A 22,025-nucleotide genomic window follows, 5' to 3' on the forward strand; every position below is an offset into this window, starting at 1 on the left:
TTTTAGTGCAGGACTTAGGGAAAGAGAAGTACATAGGACAAAACTGATGTACAGTGGTGCAATTCAAGAACAACAAACAAATCTCTCCCCACCATGTCCTATCATAGCGCCTAAAGTCCCACAATTAAGGATGCATTTTGTTGTTTCATTTTGAAGGTGGACTTTAAGAGTTTTCTGTTAAGGGGTTGGCCCCGTGGCCGAGTGGTTAAGTTCGCGCGTTCCGCTGCAGGCGGCCCAGTGTTTCGTTGGTTCGAATCCTGGGCGTGGACATGGCACCACTCATCAAACCACGCTGAGGCAGCGTCCCACGTGCCACAACTAGAAGGACCCACAACGAAGAATATACAACTATGTACCGGGGGGCTTTGGGGAGAAAAAGGAAAAAAAAAAGAGTTTTCTATTAAAATAGAAAAAACACAGAAAGTGCTTTTACCTTCCACCTGTGTTTATAGAATGCTTTATTATGAATGAGCCTAAAAACTAAGAAGACTGTTAACATCAAGGGCTATTGAATGCCAAAGGCCCATTTTTATCTTAAATTTACAATGTTTCCAGGTCAGTTGGAGATCTAAGAAGTGGTGGGAGGCCTTCCAGAAAGAAGCCTGGAACACAGGGAGATGTCTGTGGCTGGCTGTTATATATATTCTCAAGAGGAAAATTCTCAGGTGCACTATAGAAATTATTGAGAATAACAAATCTTCTCAGCGTAGGACTTTCGAGGTAGAAAGGAAAATAGGAGTTTGCTAGCCCAGTTAATATAGATGAGAAGGTATGGTTAAATAATCTGGCTAAAGTCAGTGGTGAATCTCATCATCTAATGCTACGCTATGCTCCAGGTCAGCGCCTCTGGAGTCCTCTATAAAGTGTCTGAAGCAGGAGCCTCAAATTGGGATTCCTTTAATTTGTGGGACATGAAGCCTTTGCAAAGGTGGTGTGGGAAGGACAGCTTTAAGGAAATATATTCCCACATCTTTACCTTCCACATGCCCTCTTCTGATGAGATATTTTTGGATAATTATTTATCAGAACATTTAATGTTTTTGTTATCAATGTTGATTTATTCAACTGTAGACTAATAATTATAATGATAACACAAAAGAAATTTTGGACACTTTACAGTTTTATGGTCACAGAAGAAATTTAAGTTTCAATTTATATACATGTTTTGTTGGAGAGAAGTACGAGTGGGTGAAGATTAAATGAATTTCAAGCATAAAATACATTATGCTAGCATAAAATTCTGTCATGGGAATGATGTAAAATTTCCAAATATAAGATAAAACATATATTTTTGTAATGTATAAAACTCATTTTGTAATGATAAAACTCACATAAGAAAAATGCTCATATATTTTTAAAATGAAATGAATAACGGTGAATATCAAATTGGTATTTAGACTCTTGAATTAGCTGAAAAGAATAATGTAAAATTTTTATTTTAAAGCTAAAATTTATAATGCAGTGGATATTACATTATTGGATACTAGTTAAACTTATGATGAAACTCTTTAGATGTTTTTTAAATATATGCAAGGGGTTACACAGCTTTTCAAAGTTCTTTAAGATTCAAATGAAAGGGGCTGGCCCCATGGCAGAGTGGTTAAGTTCTCACACTCCACTGCAGGCGGCCCAGTGTTTTGTTGGTTCGAATCCTGGGCGCGGACATGGCACTGCTCATCAAACCATGCTGAGGCAGCGTCCCACATGCCACAACTAGAAGATCCCACTCCGAAGAATATACAACTATGTACCGGGGAGCTTTGGGGAAAAACCTTCAGCAATTCCCCACTAATTAAACGCAGCCCTGACACCCCCATCAAGACCCCTCGTCTGATTCTACACCTGACTTTCCCACCTCACCTTCCTCTATAAAAAAAAAAAAAAGATTCAAATGAAAAAGACTTGGAGGACCCAATGTTCCCAGTTCTTGGTTTGGAGTGGCCGACAGCTAAGGTGGACCTGAGACAGATCAAGGTTTGCAAACTCACGTGTCACAGAGGCCAGCGAGACCAGCATAAACCAGCTACACAGGTCTGGTGAGCACTGGATAAACGGAAGAGCTCATGTTCTGTCTAAAGGGGCAGCCGTTGCTCAACTCCGATCGAGCAGTGTTGTGCTAGATTTTAAGGACTCTGTGGCTAGATTTGCTTTTTTTTAGAAATTCTGGATTTTTATGGGATATCTCTAAATTTTTAAATTTTTATTCACAAAAAAGTTAAAATGCTATGAGGGTGAAAAGAAACACCCTGCTGAGCCAAATCTGGCCTATGTGTCAATTGTAAACTCTGCTGTAGATGGAATGGCATGTGGTCTCCTCCTTTGATTTGACCAAATTCTAAGATGGAAAATGTCTGGGGGCTGGTGCTTGATTATTATAGGACCTTTTCTAAAAATAGAGGGAACCAATGTTAGAGATTGTTATTTTGGTCTTTTTAAGTATTTATTTCCTAACAAGTTTAGCGAACTCTGAGGAATGCTAAACTCAATCTATAAGTAAGCAAGTCATTCCATACATTCCTGAACTGAATGCATTTAATACTTGTGATATACATAGGATCCACATCTAATTTAATTATGCTGCAAGAATTCATTTTATGTTTCCAGTGTCATAACATCAACAACTGACCACTTTGTATTGCTGGGGACACAATCTTCCCGGAGAACCACTTGTCATCTGAAAGCCCATTCTTGGTGCTAACGCTAATGAGCATTTGATGCAGTCGTTCGTTTCTCTGCTTCGTAAAACTCGCTTCTCTCCTTGGTTCTTTCTCCCCATGCTACAGTGCCCTCTGTGGGACCCTCTTCAGTTCACTCTTTCAGTGTAGATATTATCTAGGATGCTCTTCTTGTTTCCGTTCTCTTCATTTCCCTTCCTCCCTCTCCCCTCCCTTCCTCATCTCTTTCCTTCCACTCTCCCAGTTCAAACTTATTTCTTCCCACACTTTCAAATATCATCTCTGCACTGATGCATTTCAAATCAATACCTCCCACCCTGATCCCTCGCCTAAGATTCTTCAAACCTGAATATTTAAGAGCCACCAGGCCCAATGATCAATATGTCCAACTCTGAACTCATCAGTTTCCTGCTGCAAACAACTAAATGAACAATGCTCTTTATCCAGTTCCTCAGTCACCAGGTGAGAAGCAGGAGGCTTCACTGACTGTCCTCTCACTGTGCCCTCAGCATTTCTCTGTACTTATCTCTTCTTCATTTCCACTTCTCAAATCTGAGGCCTGAACCTCATTCCCCTGAATGATTGTAATAACCTTCTAGCCTTTCTGATTTTGCTTCTAAATTTATTCTTCATACTTTAATAAGAGTGATTTTGCTATGTACCCATAGCCCTGGGCTTTGGCTCATTCTGTCTCCTCAGCATATAATGCCTTTCTTCCACTCGTTACCTACCTACTTAAAACCTACGTATTTTTCAAGAATCAATTGAAACAGTTTTTTTTAATTTTCTTGATCTCCTCAATAATTAATAACTCTTTCCACTACTCTTTTTTTCTTTTCTTTTCTTTTTTTTTTTGCTGAGGAAGATTTGCCCTGAGTGAACATCTGTGCCAATCTTCCTCTATTTTTCTGTATGTGGGAAACTGCTGCAGCATGGCCGGTGAGCAGAGTAGGTCTGTGCCCGGGATGGGAACCCACGAACCCAGGCTGCCAAAGTGGAGCATGCAGAACTTTAACCACTTGGTCATGGGGCCAGGCCCTCCACTACTTCTTCCGCATGTCATGTTTGAGCGGATGTCTATTCCTCTAAGCAAACTCTAAGTTTTGTTTTTTCCATTCCTTCATTCACTCATTCATTCATTCTTCAACAATATCTACAGAAGGTTTACCAAGTGACAAGCACTATTCTGAATATACAGATATATACAGAAAAATGCACTTTTAAATAACTATTTCAACAGGTTCATCTGAGCATGGATGTACCTTCTTGCTTGTTTGTACATCTAGAAATGAAAAACTCACTGATATTTTTATAGCAATGACTGTTCAACATTTTTCCAAGAAAAAAAAGAAAAGAAAAAACTGCATATTTGATTTGAAAACAACTATCCACTGGGGTCACATGTTGAGTGGTTGAACGTATAGGAAGAGACAATGGAATACTACATGTGATGGTACTTTGAAAACTATAGAACTGTATGAGGCCCATTATGTTGTCTTTGAAAGTCTCTGCTTCAAAGATACTCCAGAAGGTCTCTTAGACAGGTCGGAGGCAAAACTCTTTCATGCTACTGAAGCTATCCCAGGAGTATCTTTGTGTTTTAGCACGATTCCAGGACAGAGATATCTACATTTACTTAGAGTATGTATCTTCATTAAAAGCAAATTGCAAATTATTTTTAGGTTGTGTTATATTTGGTGCCAAGAACAAAATATCCTGAGTTTGGCTGGGAATAGGAATGGGTCATGAGAATCAGGATGTGCTAGGGGTGACTGACTGGACGTCTTCTGCAACTTCATGGGAAGAGGATATAAATTGTAGCATAACAAGAGTGCCCACTTCTAATGTGGTTTGTGGTTCATACATACCAGTTTTTAATGCAAATATCAAGTCATCAAACTCCTGGGACTCCTCATCGGCTATTAGTGACCCCTGGCCATATCCTCCAGAGGAAGGGAATGTGGCGCCATTCTGTGGACTTGGCTTTAAGTCAGGGCTGGCCTGACTGGCTTGTTGGAAGGATGCTCTCTCCCAGTCAGGTGGTACCTTTTTGGGTTGGAAGGGGGAGAAAAAGAAACTATAATATGAAATATGTACATATTTACTCCCAAATCTACACAAACAACTTACCTCCACATCACACTGAAAAGACTAAGTTGAAAGGGCTATTGAACTGTCTAGAATTATACCCTTGTTCCTTAGAAAAGTATGTCTTTCCATGGGACAATCTCATTTGGTGATTCTAAACAATTTCTCTGTTAGAATTACTTGTAGATTTCTAGGCTGTCATGTGTGGGGAAAGACAACCATTTTTTTAAACCCAATCAATACATTTTATTTTTTTTGCAGGATATGTGCAAAGAAAGCTGTAAAAAATTTAAGAAATGGAGAAGAACCCTCCTAATCTTTATTCTAAGACACAACATAGAATTTTAAATAGAGGGGCTATCTATAGGGACATGCTGAATTGAAAAAGTTCTTTGATAGCATTCTCAACTCCTTTTTTGATTAAATGATTAAAAAGATAGTCCTATCCTGAAATGATTAAATATATTCACTTCCCTCTTGGTTACTGGTAAACAACTCCTAACTCCTTCCTTTCCTAATGCTTTCCCTTCTCCGTGTGGCTTTCTAGAATGTCTCTGACAGGCCCTCATTGACAGCTGGATCAAGGCCAATTCTAAGTCTCTGAGGAATGTAGAGCACACTTTAGGATACGCCATTGTGCAACACTCCAAATGAGCATTCAAGTAGTGGCTGAGGCCCAGGCACTGAACTGTCATAGTCGCTGCCTCCCAATACAAGGTTTTCTGAGAGACTGAAGGGAGGACTCCTACTGAGAAAAGTGACCTGAGGACTGTGGAAATAAATTTGAGGGAAGGTGAAACCTTAAAAAATTTCGCTAAGAAGTTGAACATCTGGACCAGCACTGTTCAACAGAACTTTCCAGGATGATACCAACGTTTTATACCTGTGTTCTTCATTATGATAGCTACCAGACACCTGTGGCTATTGAGTACTTGAACGTGGCCAGGGAGATTGACAAACTGAATTTTGAATGTTAGTTAATTTTAGTTAGTGGAAATTTAAATAGCCACACATGGCTAGTGGCTATCATATTGTATAGTTCAGATCTAGACAAATGCTAGAATGGATAACAAAGAAAAAAGAACTACAAAATTTTGTTTTCAAGATCCACTCTGAATTGCTGATCCTAAAAATATCTGTTTCTACTGGTACCAAGTGTGATGTGAAAATAATTCAGTTTTAAGAATTTTGGGGATATAGACATAGTACTAGATTTCTAAATATTTAAGGGTATTAAAGACATATTTCAATTTTTAAATATTGTACTTGAATTGTGATTGCTTACCTTAATTTTAACTTGACATGAATAAGATTACTTTCTACACTACCATGGAAGACAAAAAATATCACTGAGCAGGTAGATTATCTATCTATATCTATCTACCTACCTACTTACCTATCTATAAACAGTTTCTTTTTTAGACAAATGCACTTTGACTTCTTGCCATTTTTCAGGATGCAAACACAAATACTGTTCCCCTTGGCTTTTTAGCACAGAAAGGGCAATACAAGCTACATAAGGAATAGAAGGCAAGCACATCACAGGCACTGCAGAAATTATCACGGACATGCATACTATCCTTCGCTGGACCAACATCTTCAGGTAAGCTTTGGGTGGTCCCAGCGCTATGGGTGACATTACTGACAGGTTGGTGTCAATGTGATTTAGACACAGGAAACCCAAATGATGTGGCAAGAACACAGGGAGCAGTGGGAGGCAAATCCTGGATAGATTTTCTAGTGCAGCTGCTGAAGCACTCTTCCAAGCCTTTGTTCTATAATATTTTCGGGTTTTTAAATTAAAAAGAGTCTCAACCTATCTTCTTTTCACTGAGTGTTTGTTGGGACTGAAGTAGTCAGTTGGGATGGGTGAAGGAAGGGGCTGCGAAAGCATTTTTAGGAAGATCAGTATTTAAGAAACCATTTTTGAAGCAGATTCAGTCACTGCCATGTCAAATAAGGAAGAGTTTGAAGGAAGATGATAAATTATGCTCTGACTCCCCAGTATAAACTGCTGGTTAGTAGAGCTCACAGGGCAGGGAAGAAAAGGAGTTAGATAACAGGCATGTTATCACAGCCAGCAAACCCAATACCACAGATCACAGGATGTGAGTAGGAAAAGGATTTAAAAGTCATGTAGCACCATTTAACTGGTACTCTTTATGTGATGGAAAGGCTGTATACGAGAGAGAGACACAGACAGAGAGAGACACAGACAGAGAAAGGGCAGGGGCGGGCACCTCCTCCATAGCACTGATAAGGTTCTGGGTGGACTTGCTGATTTCTCCTCCAGCAGGAGGCATTCCACTCCCGGGTGTGAAGAAGGCTGTGCTGGGTCCTGGGTGCCCGTTCATTTCCACTGTGTAACTGGCCTTCATAGGGCAACACGTCTGGTTGTGTAGAACGAAATAAACCACAAAAACATAGAGTCCCTGCAAAAGAAAAGAACACTAGCATGTTACACGAAGTCCTGCTACCGCGGCTGAAGAATAAACATGGCTGGAAGCAGAGGTGATTTTCCACCAGTGTTCTCCAAATCCTACCCAAACCTGGGAATCACAAAACATGCTAGAAGTCCAGCAAGAGGCCCTTGTAAATTTCTGAATGTTATGAAAAAGTTAGTCAATGCCATTTAGGAAAATTGCCCTCTCACTAACGAATCATTTTTCTCTTGGTTAAAACAGAAGTAGCTCTGAAATCTAGCTCTACTAATACATGAAAACAAAATTGTAGAGGTGTATCTGATTAGCTGTGTACCTCTTGGCTTAGAAAGCAAACCTCTCACTTTCTAAAAGACTGCTGTCTTTTCTCATCTATCTCACTTATTCTCATTTTTTTCTTAGCAAAATGGTTGAAGAGAGAGACTAATGCTCCAACCACCTGGCGGACTCAGGGAAGGGAAGCACTAATTAAGCCTCCTGATTTGGTTTATAGATCTCACCTTCTTATCTCATTTGGAAATAGAATCACTGGGTAGGGACTCAGGAATTCTGTGGATTGCTTAATATTTAGCATGCCTTGCTTCTCATAAATGTTACATAAGAACAACAAAGCGATATTGTGCATTCTGAAAGATCTGCTGGCCCTTTAAATTCTTTTGCAATCTAGTCAAACTCTTGACAACGGCTCTCCTTCCGTCACAGAGAGCAACTCAAATTTTGTATTTGTGTTCCAGACATTGCCTACACTGGCTTTCCTTCATGATGTCCACAAGGGATCTACTGTATACTGCTAATGGTGCTTCTATAAAGCTTGGTAATTTTGACCTTTATACTCAGCCAATAAAATATGTTAAATTGTGCCTTTTGTGTCTGTTAATCCATGTTTAAGTCTTGGAAGCAAATAAGAATCTCCTTAGTTACTAAAATTCTTACATTAATCCACAAAAATGAAAGCAAGACATTCAGCTTATTAAAGAAGAAAAGGAGTTAATGTCAAGATTTTTCATAAAACACAAATTGAGTATCTTCATTTTGTGAAATTCGCATTCTCCCATGGTTCCTAATGTTTCTAGGACGTAGAAGCAAGAAAGCAAATAATATACATGTGGGCTTGAGACTTATATCTCCTATTATAAATAGCAAAATGTCTATCAGCAAATACTTCAGGCATAAGAATTGCAATCAGCTTTTAATATACAACGAAATTAGGGGACAGTCTGCAAGGAAGGCATGCTAGTATTTGATCTCTGTGGCCATTTCTGGAACACTGTTATAAATTAGGCCTTTCTCCCCTTTCTACTGGAATGACCCCTTCCTGAGTTGGCATCCAGTCTATATAATCAACAAATATGTTTTAAAATCAGTGGTTTATCTGCTAAAAATATTTTTAAATGTAATTACTCTAACCATGATATAAAATTAGAAACAGAAATGCTTATTTCCTTTTGAATTAGGGTTGTTTTGTTTTTTAGGAAGCAACATTAATATTTTAAGTTATGTAGGGTAAGCGAATTAGTTTCACATGTAGATGATGCTGTACCCATTAGCAGAAACAAAGCTTCCTGAAAACACACATACACATCCAAAATTTTTCTTGTACAAGCAAATGGGTATGACCTAATTATATTGGCCACAGCAATAGACAAAACAGGAAAAAAATTAAACTGTCAGCTTTAAAAATTGTGAGAATGTCACTGATTTATTTCAGGATTTCTCTAAGTGTTACGAAGTGATAGGGCAAAAGCTGGAACAGGAAACAAAAGCCATGCTTTAAAATCCATCTCTAAGGACCCATTTGTTAAAACAGCACATTCCCTCTTGTTTGTTTTTATATCTGCCCTTTTATGCTTCAGGAAAGGAACTGCCTGCTGAAAATAACTTGCCTGTGAAAATGGCATGTGTTTTTTTCTTAAAAGCATATTTACATGTACAGTAAATACTTTTAATCTTTTAGATGTGCCCCAGGAAACACAAACACTGTTAAAGTGGAAAGAAAAGAATGTTTAAAGGCAGATTGTATGACATTTGCCCATGTCCAGCCGTGGCTGGGCAAATATAGAAAAGGGACCTTCATTATCCAAAGTACTCAGCTGTGGAGGTTTCTGACCTCAGAGTAAAAACAAGTCCTTATTTCAAACACTGCATGCTAAATCTCAGAGTCTCCTTTGTCTGCTGCTCTGTAAAAGAATCTAGAATCTCAACGATTCCTTCCAAAACGCTGACCCCCCCACTACGTGTCCTGTCAGGCACTGAGATGCAAGGAGAAGACATTTGGCTCCCACTCTCATGTTGCTCACAAAGAGAACAATATCCTGCAAAATAATAGGTTAACTGTTTTAAAAGCAGGACACGCATAATCCATCTGTTCTTCCTATTCTTTACCTAGTGGAGGGCTACAGAGAAGGGGATTCTTTCTGTGCATTGCTGTTTTGATGATATTGTTGCATCTCCTACCACCACGATGAGACATGCTTTCAAAAGTCTTTAGTTAGATTGTATCTGGATTGACCATACCCACTATGGCCAATTTTGTATTTCTTTTGGTTCAGGAATTGAACGTTATTGGCAGACATTCAATGAGACACAAATGAGACCACAATGGTCTAAAGGAGTTAATATATGCTGTTAACATCATCATGGAGCAAAATAAGTACAGGAGATTTTGGCTGCTTCTCTTAATTTCTATCAGTTCCATCTGAGGTGGGAAAGAATCAACGTTGCCATTTGACAAATTTAACTGAGAAGTGGTGGCAGAGAAGTGGGTAAAACAGGAAGTTGATTAAGCTGCCTGTCTCTAAATGAAGTGAAGTCTCAGGGCTTCACGCTGACTTGGAGAACTGTCTGCAAAGTGAGTGTGCCCTGTGAGGACTAAGATGCAGCCCTCAGCTAGGAGCAGTTAAGCTTTGTAAGACTTGTATAAGGTCCTCAGAAAAGGGTAAAACCCAGGTATTCAAACCATACTGCACGCAAGCTGTCTTAGCGATCCTCTTTGTCTCTGCCTCTGGCAGCCCTTAATTCCTTCAGGTTACAGAAAAGTGGTTAAACTACCAAATGCGTTAAATGAACCCATTTAACAGTTGCCCAGGCACACTCCTTTAATTTTGTTTGTCTCTAAATAAAGTGAAACGTTAGTTCACTGTTTATTTTTTGTGTGTTCTGAATGTATCCTGCACTCACAGCCAACAGTCACTCGAGTGACAGACTTTACACTGTGTCCCCCACCAATGAGCATTAACACACTCCTACAGTCAGAGCTCTCAGCAATCCTGACCCAACTGTGCTGAGCAACCTGACATATTGACTCTACATCACCTCTATTTCTAATATTTATTTGAGATTCTGTCAGTTTTGACCAATGATAGATGATAAAAATAGGCAGGTGATAGTGCCGAGCCTGACATTAAAACACAAAGAATTGAATCAGTTTAGATATTAAAATGTAAATTCTATAGTGGTGCCAGCACTTAAATATTTGAGGAATAAACAGCTAGAGATCTATAGGCAATGAGGGATTGGTCTTACAGACACCACGTACGTATCTCACCGTATGCTGTGAGAGTTGATGGACAACTGAGCTCTCAGCAGCTGGACCTGACTATGCACGAGGCATATCATGACTCATAGAATTTGAAAATAAAGGAAGAGATTTTGCTAATATAAAATTCCAGTGAATTAAGATGAAAACAACAGAGATTAAAGGAGTTAAAGAAGCTAATAGGTAAGAAAAATACTCAAGGATTGGAAATTGCTCTCTTTGAAATAAGGAATCCAAAGACTGTAACTGAAGATGAATAAAAAGATATAATATTAATATAAGAAAAGTTTCCAGAAAAAAAAAAAGAAACAAATCTGCAGATTGAAAGTCTAATGCCATGTACCAGGGAAATTTTGATACAGATTCACTAATACCAAATCATAGCTTTATTAAGTTTTGAACTTTAAAATATTCAAGCAGAAAAAAAGCCAGTCTCTTAGTAAGTGGTAAATTTTAGGCTGGCTTCAGATTTCTTTACATCAACTTTTCGTGTTAAAAGGCAACGAAGTAATATCTATTAAGTTCTGAAAAAAAATGGTCCATGAATATTATACCCAGCGAATATAGCATTTGAAATTGTCAAACATTAAAAAAAATGCTGAGAATGCAGCATCCATGGATCTTATTAGGGGGAAAAAGCCCAAACAAACTACATGATAATAAAATATAACCAATAAAGAGATGAATTGCCCATTCAGAGTAAAAAACAGAATTCAGTAGTGAAGATGGCAAAAGGATCATGTAAAAATACCTGTGTCTACGCATTTAGAAACAGGACCAATATCGAAAAAAATTATGAAAATTATAGTTACAGAGTCAAATGTAAATGTTAAGTATCTAGACAATGCAAAAAGCATAATATTAACTAAAAAAATTCCTAAGGTTGGGAAGAGTGGTGATGGGAGGAGATCTGAGTATTGATGACTTTATCATCTTTTATAGTATATAGTCAATCAATACCATAAAATTGAAATACCTAGGTGATCAAAAACAGTGATTCAACCCTTTAATGTATTTATAATATCTTTTCTTAATTTGAGAGAGACCTTTTATTTCTCTTGTGGTGATCAGAATATCTTTTGTGATGTGAAAGCATTTTTGAAATTCAACAATTATTTCTCTTCCATTTTAGTTTTTCCTGTGACAAATGCAAGTAAATTGAAGTTAAATTTTGTGTATTATAGCAACTATAATATGCTCACATATTTAAAATTTACTTATAATTAGGCATCCAATCATAGTTACTAGATCTAGAAAGATGTCTGGAATGATGTTCACTTAAAGTCAGTCAGTGGTCTTAAAGGAGACTTAATGACACACATATGTATGAAGTAGGAATAATTTTAAAAATGATGCTTTATATTTAATGTCTTATTCACTCTTTCTGGTGTTCTTCATTCTTTTCTATAGAACTGGATTTCTCTCATATCATTTCCCTTTCCCTTTAGCATGGAGAACTTCTTTTTAGCATTTCTTGTAGTTCAGATTTATTGGAAATGAATTCTTTTAGCTTTTGTCTGCCTGAAAATGTCTTTATTTCACCTTCATTTTAGAGGGATATTTTCACTGGGTATGGAATTCTGGGTTAACAGGTTTTGGTTTTTTGTTTGTTGGGAGACTTTAAAGATGTCATTCCATTGTCTCCTGGTTTCCAGAGTTCCTGATGAGAATAGTGTTCATTTTTAACATTATTTTCTTGTATGCAATGTTCCCTTCACTGCCCCAAGCTGCACTCATGATTTCCTATTTAGACTGTCAAGAGTTTGACTATGATATGCATAGGTGTATTTTTCTTTACTTGGAGTTCTCTAAGCTTTCTGGATCTACGGTTTGTGCTCTCAAATTTGGAAAATTCCTGGGCTTCATTGTTTCCCTTATGGTCACCTAATGGTGATAAGGATTATTTATAGGTGAAGTTTGAAATGATTTTAAAAGTTTTTAATTTTTATGCTTTTATTTGTTTCAATTCCTTATAATAAGTATTCATCATTTTCCCCCCAAAATAATAGTGAACTGTTTTTTAAAATCCCAAGCCAATTTATCAGTATATTAGTAATGATCAATTCTATATAAAGGAACATGGACACACGCACACTTTATTATTATTGTTTTTCTTTTTTATATTTTTAAAACTTTGAAACATTAAGATATTAAAATAGGAATAATGTTTTTAGAGACATAGGGAAAATGTGCAATTTCAAAATCTCCAGGTATATGTTAATCCTGTTATGAAAAATAGTTCAGAAATAGGTGGTGGAGTCATACAAGTGGCCTAATCAAAACCACCCATCTTTTAGACAGCCTAAGAAAATGCCCAAAACAGTGCGGGAAAAGGGATTCAGAGGAATGAAATCTTTGTAGAAATTAGGCTTTCTTCAACTCAAAAATTACAAATTTGGGATTAAAAAATATATCTTCCATTAAACTGTAACCTCCTAGAAAGCATGAGGCCATGTGCAGTTCACTGCTGTACCTTTTAGTTTATTGCATGGTCCCTGGCACACAGGAAGAGCTTAAGAAGTATTTGCTAAATAAGAGATAATGGTTTTTAAATTTCGTCATTGGGAGAGAGTAGGATAGGGTGAGGACAGACATGGGCCTGAGGCCTGTGTTGGTTTCAGTCCTCTAATTCTCTCCCTATGGTTAGGTAATTTCAGTAGTTGCTCAATAAAATTTTGCTTTGGCTTAGTCTTTCTGTTTCACACGTTCTGTGTGCCAAGACTCTATCATGGGAGAATGAATCATCTGCTCCCGGCTGGATCTCTGCTCTTCTGGTTTGATGCCCTTCTGGTGGTGGGCTTCCTGGGCACTGAGCCCCCAAGTGACTTTCTGGCTGTCTCTGGCTTCTCTGCTGAGTCTGGGTTTGCATACTGCTGCTGCTCCTTCTTGTGGCTCTTTCTCCTTAAACGGCCTCACAGCTTTCAGCTTCTGCTCTCCCCTTGGCAGCACCCCCGTGAAGCGTGCGTGAGTGATTTCTCATCTCTGGCTTCGCGCTGTGCTCTTGGGTGGCTGACCTGCTGCTGTTTTATATCACCAGTGACTTAGCAGCAAAGACAATGGATTTCACGCCAGTGACAGAATTGAAAAGCCAAATGCAGTATTTATACGTGTGTACATTTTTTTCAGGTGTGAGAAAAGTGGGAATTTCATCTTTCATTGCTTCGTATTTTTTAACTGTTCTTATTTTTCACAATTTACGTTGCTTTTGTTAATATTCTTATTTATAAGAATCCGCAGTCTAACGTGTGCACTAAATATATAGAGAAAGGAAGCGAGTGAGTTCCTCCTGACGACCATTGGTTAGTCAGCACAATTGAAATATTCAGAAATCTATGGGAACAATTATGATCCAAATGCTTTCCAAAATATTCTGATGGGATAGATAATTACCTAGTGTTCACCATGAGTTATATCAAGCTCTTCTAAAATTTCTTACTAATTTAGGGACACCATCTATGTATTCAGAACTAGTGGAGTCAACAGAAGTTCAGTTGGCTTAGTCTGCAGACTTCAGACCTGGCTATGACTAAGATATCTGGGTAGCAGGACTTCACTTTTAAGGTTTGAGCTTAGAATGATGTCTATTCTAAATTCCATAATCCCTAGGAACAACAATTCTATGTTTTTTACTATAAATATCCAGAGGATAGACAAGATATTTTTTCTTTTCTACAACCAAATTTCTACCTGCAATTTAAGAACATATTTCTCTGTGTGGCACTTATAGACACGAGAAACACTTGGTCAGTCTTCTTAATGATAGACTTCTCATGAATCCAAAGACAATTATTGGGTCATGCCTCAGCAATCTCATCTCCAGATGATGTGATCCTTCAGCCTTTCCTCTTGACCCTTGTGCTCCAGCGCTCCATTGCTGAGATGCTCAGTGTTCTGCACGCTTCTGTTAAGTTTCAAAGCACCAAGTGCTATTCAGTCACGATACTACTTATCAGGAGCCAGACTATCTCTGACAAGATAGAAGGAACTGAAAATTAAGTTGTTTTTCTTTTTTTTTAAGTTACAAGAACACAAGTGCCTGACTCCATTAACCCCCCTGCTTTGAGAGTTTCTAGATTAGAAAGTTTTCAGAAGTACAAATTGAGTTAGGTTGTAGGATTAAGGGGAAGAGAAGACTGGAATTGGCCATAAGACTACTGAGATGTAACTAAATAATGTAGAAGAGGTTTGAAATCTGAGCATAATTTTTTTAAGGTTTTAATAAAAAGTGGAGAAGAGAATTGAGTTGGAGTAAGCTTTGAATGCGAAAAATATTTTTTAATTAAAATTATAAAAATACCAAACTGTACCACGATTATTTATTTAAATCTTGTTATATCTATAAGTACTTTTAAAAAAAATAATTTGAAACTATTTTTGGTTTATTCTGAGACATCTCTGCCACAGGCATTGGAAATACCCAAAGTCTGTAGTTGTAATAACATTAATAATAAGAATCACCATAACAATAATAAACAGTTAAAGTGAATTGTTTTCATGCCTTCTGGGGTGGTTTTTCTATGCAGAAAAGATTATACAAAAGTTTACTTTTAGTTTTGTCTAAGAGTAAAACGTTGCAGAGTGTCCAGCAAAGTATGGCCATGGGTCAAACTGTCCCACTGCCGATTTGTATACAAATATCAAATCACCATGATGTACACTTTAAATATCTTAAAATTTAATTGTCAATTATACCTCAATAAAGCTGAGAAAAAAACCCATGCTACAAAGGACAAACTACTGAAACACACAAGATGAATGAATCTCAAGTTGGTATGCTGGGTGAAAAAAGGCAGACACAAAAGAGTATTTATTGGATGATCCTATTTATAAAAAGTTCTAGAAGATACAAATTAGTATATAGTGATAGAAAGCAGAATAGTGGTTGCCTGACTCTGGAAACAGAAGGAAGGATGTTCTACAGGGGGTTTGGGGAATCTTTTGGGGGTAATGGAAATGTTCTGGGGTTTGGTTTTTTTTTTGAGGAAGACTGGCCCTGAGCTAACATGTGGCACATCCTCCTCTACTTTATATGTGGGATGCCTGTAACAGCATGGATTGACAAGTGGTGCATAGGTCCACACCCAGCATCTGAACCGGCAAACCACGGGCCGCCGAAGTGGAACATGAGAACTTAACCATTGTGCCACTGGGCCAGCCTCATGTTCTGTATCTTGATTGTGGTTTAAGGGAATATAATCACCTGGTTTTTGAAAGCTTTAGAACAAACTAGGGTTTTGAATTTGTTGTTTTAATAAACTGAACACTAATCTTTTAAACCAAGGGTTAGCAAACTTTTCCTGAAAAGAGTCACATAGTACATATTTTAGACTTAGCAGGACATATGGTCTCTGTTGAAACTACACTGAAATTAGAATTTCATACAATTTTCACGTCACAAAATATTATTCTCCTTTCTATTTTTTCCAACATTTATAAATGTAAAAGCCATTCGTAACTCTATAAGTACCTTTAAACATAGTTTTTGTCGGCATCCTTTAAATTGCCTTTTTGAAAACGAGGCCTTAAAAATTTAGCCTTCAGATAGCTGTTAACCACTCTGTGGATCAAGCTTAATTGTTTGGACAGTGATCAGTGACCAAAGAATAGTGTTGATGGTGATGAAAAGGGAAAATTGGATGACGCAGTGCCAATAAAAATAAGAGCAGAGAGGGAATCACTTTGTTGTGGAAACTAAATTAAATATCATACACGTTGAAGTGAAAACATGTAAGATTATTTTAAGTACTAGACTGGAGATCAGGAAAGAAAGCAAGGTTAGAGACATCAGTGTGGAAATAGCTGCGCAGTAGTAAAAGCTGAAGCCATATGGGTGTATGATTTTTTTAAGGAAGATGCTTATGTAGAGAAAAAAGCTGAGTGCTCAGGATTAAACACAGCTGGAGGACATGAACAGGAAGAGAACTAGTGAAGCAAACAAGGAACCACCGACTGGTCAGGCAGGTCAGATAAGAAGACAGCCGTAACTAACTATATCAGAGAAGCCAAGAGAAGGTTCTGTTCCAGGAGAAGGAGGGGGTCCACATGGTCAAAAATAGACATCCAGAAGCAAAAAGAGGCATTTACTCATTTCAGACATAACTGATATCTTTGGGGAAAACACAGTGACAAAAGAGAGAGTAGTGAGAAAATACTGGAATATATAGTATATAGTGCTGTCAAGTAAAAGGTATCCTTAGGTTAGGGAATACTCTGACTCATGACGTGAGATCAGCAAGTTTGATAACTATATGTTAACTTTGGACAGGAGTGTCTCCCTCCTTCCACCCCACCTACCTCATTCATGATTATTCTTATTCAGAGCAAAAGACTATATAGCACAGAGTTCAAAGCCTTTAAACTACAGTCTGAATTAGGCATTCCATCTGAAGATACTGAATGATCAACATTCCACATTTTCTACAATGCTGGATCAATGTGGGTGTGCCTTCCTGTCAATTTTACATGGTCTCTGACACCAAGGTACCTTTTGGAGATGCCTAAGTTTTTGTATTCCTGACTTATTCCTGTCCCACAAGTTACTGAAGGCAGACAGACAATCAGCCAAAGACACATAATTACTGGGCTTCTATATCTTTTATATTGCTTTAAAAATAAAAAAAAACTAGTAAATTTTTAAGAAATTATTCATTTTATCATAAAGTGGTTAATCAAATATCAAAGATGATGTAAATGGCCTTGTTTTAGAAACATTCTCAGATAAGTCAAATCCAAAATAATGACATAGTCCGTGTAGACTTTTATAGAAATATGGAACTCCACATCCTGTGCTTTGCTGTACTGAAACACACAGGTATAAACCATGCACTGAGGAGACAGGAAGAGATTTCTCAGCACAACTGGCAAAACTGGGAAAATTTGGGACGTCTCACCAGCAGACAAAAACTCCTTAAAGTATCACACTTCTGAGAATCTTTGCATTTATAGATTTGAGAAAATATAGCATCTAAACAGAAATCAATAGTAATTCCAGATATTAAGAACCAGAATATAGATTGTCAAAATATTATTTTCAAATACTCATTTCTTATGATTAACAAACTACTTAGTAGGGACAATCATTTAGTATCTTTTGGTTGCAATTTTCTAATCAGTGAAACAAGAAGATCAGAATTTCTCCAGTGATGCTCTATGGAATAATTGATCTACTAACAAAAGTCTAAAAAATGTATGGATATTTCAATTTTAAAAAGCAAAAATTTAAAGCAGCCCAAGTTCATTGTTAATATTTATTGCAGAAGGGGAAAAAAGAGAGAACAGAAAATATAGAGAAGCCAAAACCCCCCCACAATTTATACCAAATCTTAACTCTCAGAAATAACCACTCTATCTTGGGTATGAAATTTCTTAAAACTACAATTTCTAGAGAGGATTTATTTTCCTCAACCCGTTAATTATGTAAGGACACGCTTTCATATGTAAGCATTTTTTTGGAATAAGAGCTGAAGGTTGGATTTATAGTTGAGCAATAGCTAGGGTAACCTCAGATCCTGGTTTGCTGGGACAGTCCTGGTTTGCTTGGGCTTCCTGGTTTAGCCTGTTGTCTCAGCATTTTTATTAACATCACTCCCTTTCACTCAAGTGTCAGCGACAGTGAATTGTAGGGCAATTTAGAAGAGCTGGATAGGGCTCAGCAAGGGCCCAGCATTGTGGAAGCTATTCTATTTGATACAGCAGCACTATCGAGTGTAGCCCAATAAGAACTCAGATTCTAACCAGTTCTCTTTACATGAGGATGATCCTCAACTTAAATTCTCCCTAACTCATTTTCCATTCATTCATTGAGTTAATACATAACAGCTGAGTGTTGCCTACTGGCGCACTGGAGGTTCCATGCAGCCAGTGAACAGACTGGCTCAGCTCTTTCTCCACAGTATTTCATGCCCACTCATGTGGGTCAATGCTTGGAGCTCCACCAGCAGTTCTTCTGCTCCCCGAACCTCAGATTACTGCCCGAAGGGGAAATCAGTAAAGTGGAAGCTGGGTCCAGTGACTGGCCTTACCGAAATTGGGGGATGCTCTTCCAAATGTTTTATCTTTCTTCAACAAAATAACATTGTATACTATTCTTTTCAAAGTTTTTGAATGTCTAATACATGGGAAATTCTGTGATTCATAAAATAACGTAAAAGATGTAGTTCCTGCATCAAAGACCATACAGTAAAGTTAAAAATATGAGGCATATAAATAAAATTAAGTCCTGTGGCCTAAAATTCCTCTTATGATGTCGGTCCACACTCTCAAACTTCTTTCACAACAGAATTTTCAACATTGCAATAGTAGGTAAGTTTCATATGTGGCATGTATTACCTCTCGTGATGAAAGTCAAAGGGAAAAAAAGATTTAGTTTCATGTGTTTATTCCACAGCCAATTTTTCAGAACATAATTTTTAAACATATTATACTGGTAGTAAAAGATGAATTTTCTAGTAGTGTCTCTTTTAATTACCATGACCTCAACTCAATCAACTCTTTTCCTTTTTTAAAAAAAATAAAGAACATTTTAAATAGAGACTTTCTTTTCCTTAGACCAAAACAAATACAAAAATCAGCAAAATTGGTATTATATTGTTTCATATTTGAAGTCCAAGGACATTATTCACTATCTTCTACTCTCTGAGGAAATGAAGGGATTGATAATTTAACAAAAAAATTTAAATGAGGATTTTAGTCTAGCCCTAAACTTAATTTTTTTTACTCCTTATAACCATTCTCTTGTAAAAAATGGGATTTAAGGTCAGATATCTCAGGATTGAATAGGTGATAAATAGTATAATAAGTATAATTATATACTAATTAGTATAATTAGTAAAATAAGTAGCTTTGCTACTTGCTAAATACTGTTACATTGAGCTACACTTTATTTATATGAACCTCAGTTTTTTTCATCTGTAAAATGGGAGTATCAATACTAGTTACCTAGATGCATTATTATGAGGCTCAAATAAAATAAATGTAAGATATATATTTGTAAGCTTTAAATCTAATTTATAAATATAAGGTGATATTGTTTTTATTGTTAAAAGGATTAGCACAAAGTTAGTCTCATCCTTAACCTGGTTGGTTTATTTCAGCACATTCCTACTAGTTGAGGTGGCCTGCCACAAGGTTGTGTTCCAAGAAATAAAGTAACATTATAAGGCCAACCAGAATCTTCGTGGTTGAATATTTTACATGGCTAAGAACCACTTCTTTCCCAGAACTGGTAGAGAATACAATCCAAGGTGCTGTTCTGCCTTAAGTGTGATGATAAACACAATTCTTGACCACCTTCCTTAAGGCGTGGGCATCAGTTTCTTCAGTGATGGGGTTTATTCCTTACTGAGTCATTTCACAAAATGGTGGGGGGAGGAGGAAGGCGTTGATGCTTCAGTGGTTCCCAGTACTTTCAGAGGAGAGAATATAATTTTGTAACTAGGCCAATAAAACCTTCTGTGGTTTGGTCCTCATCTGTCCCCACTCCCTGACTCAGACTCCACACTCCAGGCATACTCAACCACTAGGCACTTTCAGTTCCTCCGAATATGCTGTGCTTTCTCTTGGGTTTGCTCTGTGGACTTGCCCTTCCCTCTCCTGCTCCTCCTCCCCTAAGCTGGCTAGCCCTACTCTTTAAGTAAGTATCAGCTTCCTCCAGGACAGTGAGATGCTTCTGCGGTCACCCCACCACCCCATACTGGCTTGGGTAGCCAACACCCTGCCCCCGCACCCTGTGCACCCTTTTACAGCACTTATTATGCACTATCCTAACTGACAGTTTTCTAGTCGGTCTCCTATGTCATACTGTAGCCTGTAAACTTCTTAAAGCAAGACAACTGGATTTCTTCACTGCCATAAGCCCAGCACAGTGCCCTGCAAAGAGCAAGTCCTTCATAAATATTTGTTGACCAGCAGAGTGAATATATGAAGTGCCCCAAACCCTGCATTAACTGGGGCCTAGAAAAATAAGGGCAAGAAAACCCAGGATCCCTCTATGAACAGCTTCTACACCTTAAGCGCTTAGTCTTGACTAAGAAATGGCTCTGCTTGTATCATCTAAGCCATTTCCTTAATACATCTTCCCAGAAAGTCTGGAAGACTTCATTTGGGGTGCTCTCTTTGGCATCTGCTCCCATGACTCAGATCCCAAGTAAGTAAGGGTGTGAGGGTGTGTAATCACAAATTCACAAATTTTTATAGGCTAAGTTGGATGGAAACCACCTATAGTGGGAGGCGATGAAAGGCCTGTTATGAGAAAGGCAATAAAAGCTGAACTTTCTGTGTGTGTGTGTGTGTGTGTGTGTGTGTGTGTGTTTAAAGCCCTTAGGAATATATATAAAAGCAGAACACATTTTACTATTTTATTGGTTTAAAAAACAATTTTAACTTAAGTATACAAGGCAATAGTTATGCCTAAAAAGAAAATTTGCTAAAATTAAGGAACTAAAGCCCAAACCCTAAACCCCCAATTTTGGTGGCCTTTATGTAGTTTTGCAAATTTTTCACACAGACAGTGGTTTGTACCTTGTCTAAATTTTACCCCCCTTATAAGAGAATGCATTTTACGTTATTCTAACCTAGGTTGTAATTTTTAGAACAAATAAAAATGTGGATTTCTAAGACAAAGAAATGAAATCCCATATTCTCTGAAAAAAAATCTTAAAAATATAAGAAAACATTTTAAATTTGTATGAGGAAATGTTTACACAATTAATAAAAACAATCTAGTAATATTTATTTACATGTTATAGGTGAAAAATAGTGGATCTATATATTCTACCACATGGCAAAACGATGACTATGATCCTTTATATGATTTGTCAATAATGCGGTCTTGACACAGAGACTTTCCTGTCTCTGTGAAACAGCAGGCTGTTCCTTTAAGATATGTTACCCAAGGTAAAACAGATTTGTCTATGCTTGTCTACTTTCTTCCCTGAGGAATTATGGACACTTATCTCTGTCGTTTACATATTGTTTCCTGTTTCCTATATATTTTATATATATTTGTGAAATTAATAGGCTTGAGATATTAGTTGGGTCTGTTTCATTTTATTAAATCTTCAATATCTGAAGCTGAAGTCAGCAGCATACTGAACATTTACCTCTTTTTTCAAATGGGAGCTACATTTTAGGAAAGGGGCACCCTCTTGGTGCTATAAGCAGAGTTACTGCCTGTGATACTGTGATTTAGAATAAGAAATATACATTTGGTTTTCGTCTTCATTTCTGGCCCAGAGCTCCTAAAATTTTTGGAATTTCCTAAGTGATGAGAGCCATAAAGATGTCTTT

General features: G+C 37.4%; 1 protein-coding gene across 1 annotated transcript in view; it reads right to left on the minus strand.

Moving 5' to 3' along the window:
* Positions 1-22,025, minus strand: part of ADGRV1 (adhesion G protein-coupled receptor V1) — a 510,967-nt gene that overhangs the window by 10,236 nt on the left and 478,706 nt on the right. The window contains exons 89-90 of the mRNA XM_070233305.1: positions 7,004-7,195; positions 4,544-4,721 (exon numbers count right to left, since the gene is read on the minus strand). Coding sequence (XP_070089406.1) covers positions 4,544-4,721; positions 7,004-7,195 — 370 coding nt within the window. The remainder of the gene's footprint in view (positions 1-4,543; positions 4,722-7,003; positions 7,196-22,025) is intronic.

Source organism: Equus caballus, chromosome 14 (assembly GCF_041296265.1).
Source record: "Equus caballus isolate H_3958 breed thoroughbred chromosome 14, TB-T2T, whole genome shotgun sequence".
NCBI lineage: Eukaryota > Metazoa > Chordata > Mammalia > Perissodactyla > Equidae > Equus > Equus caballus.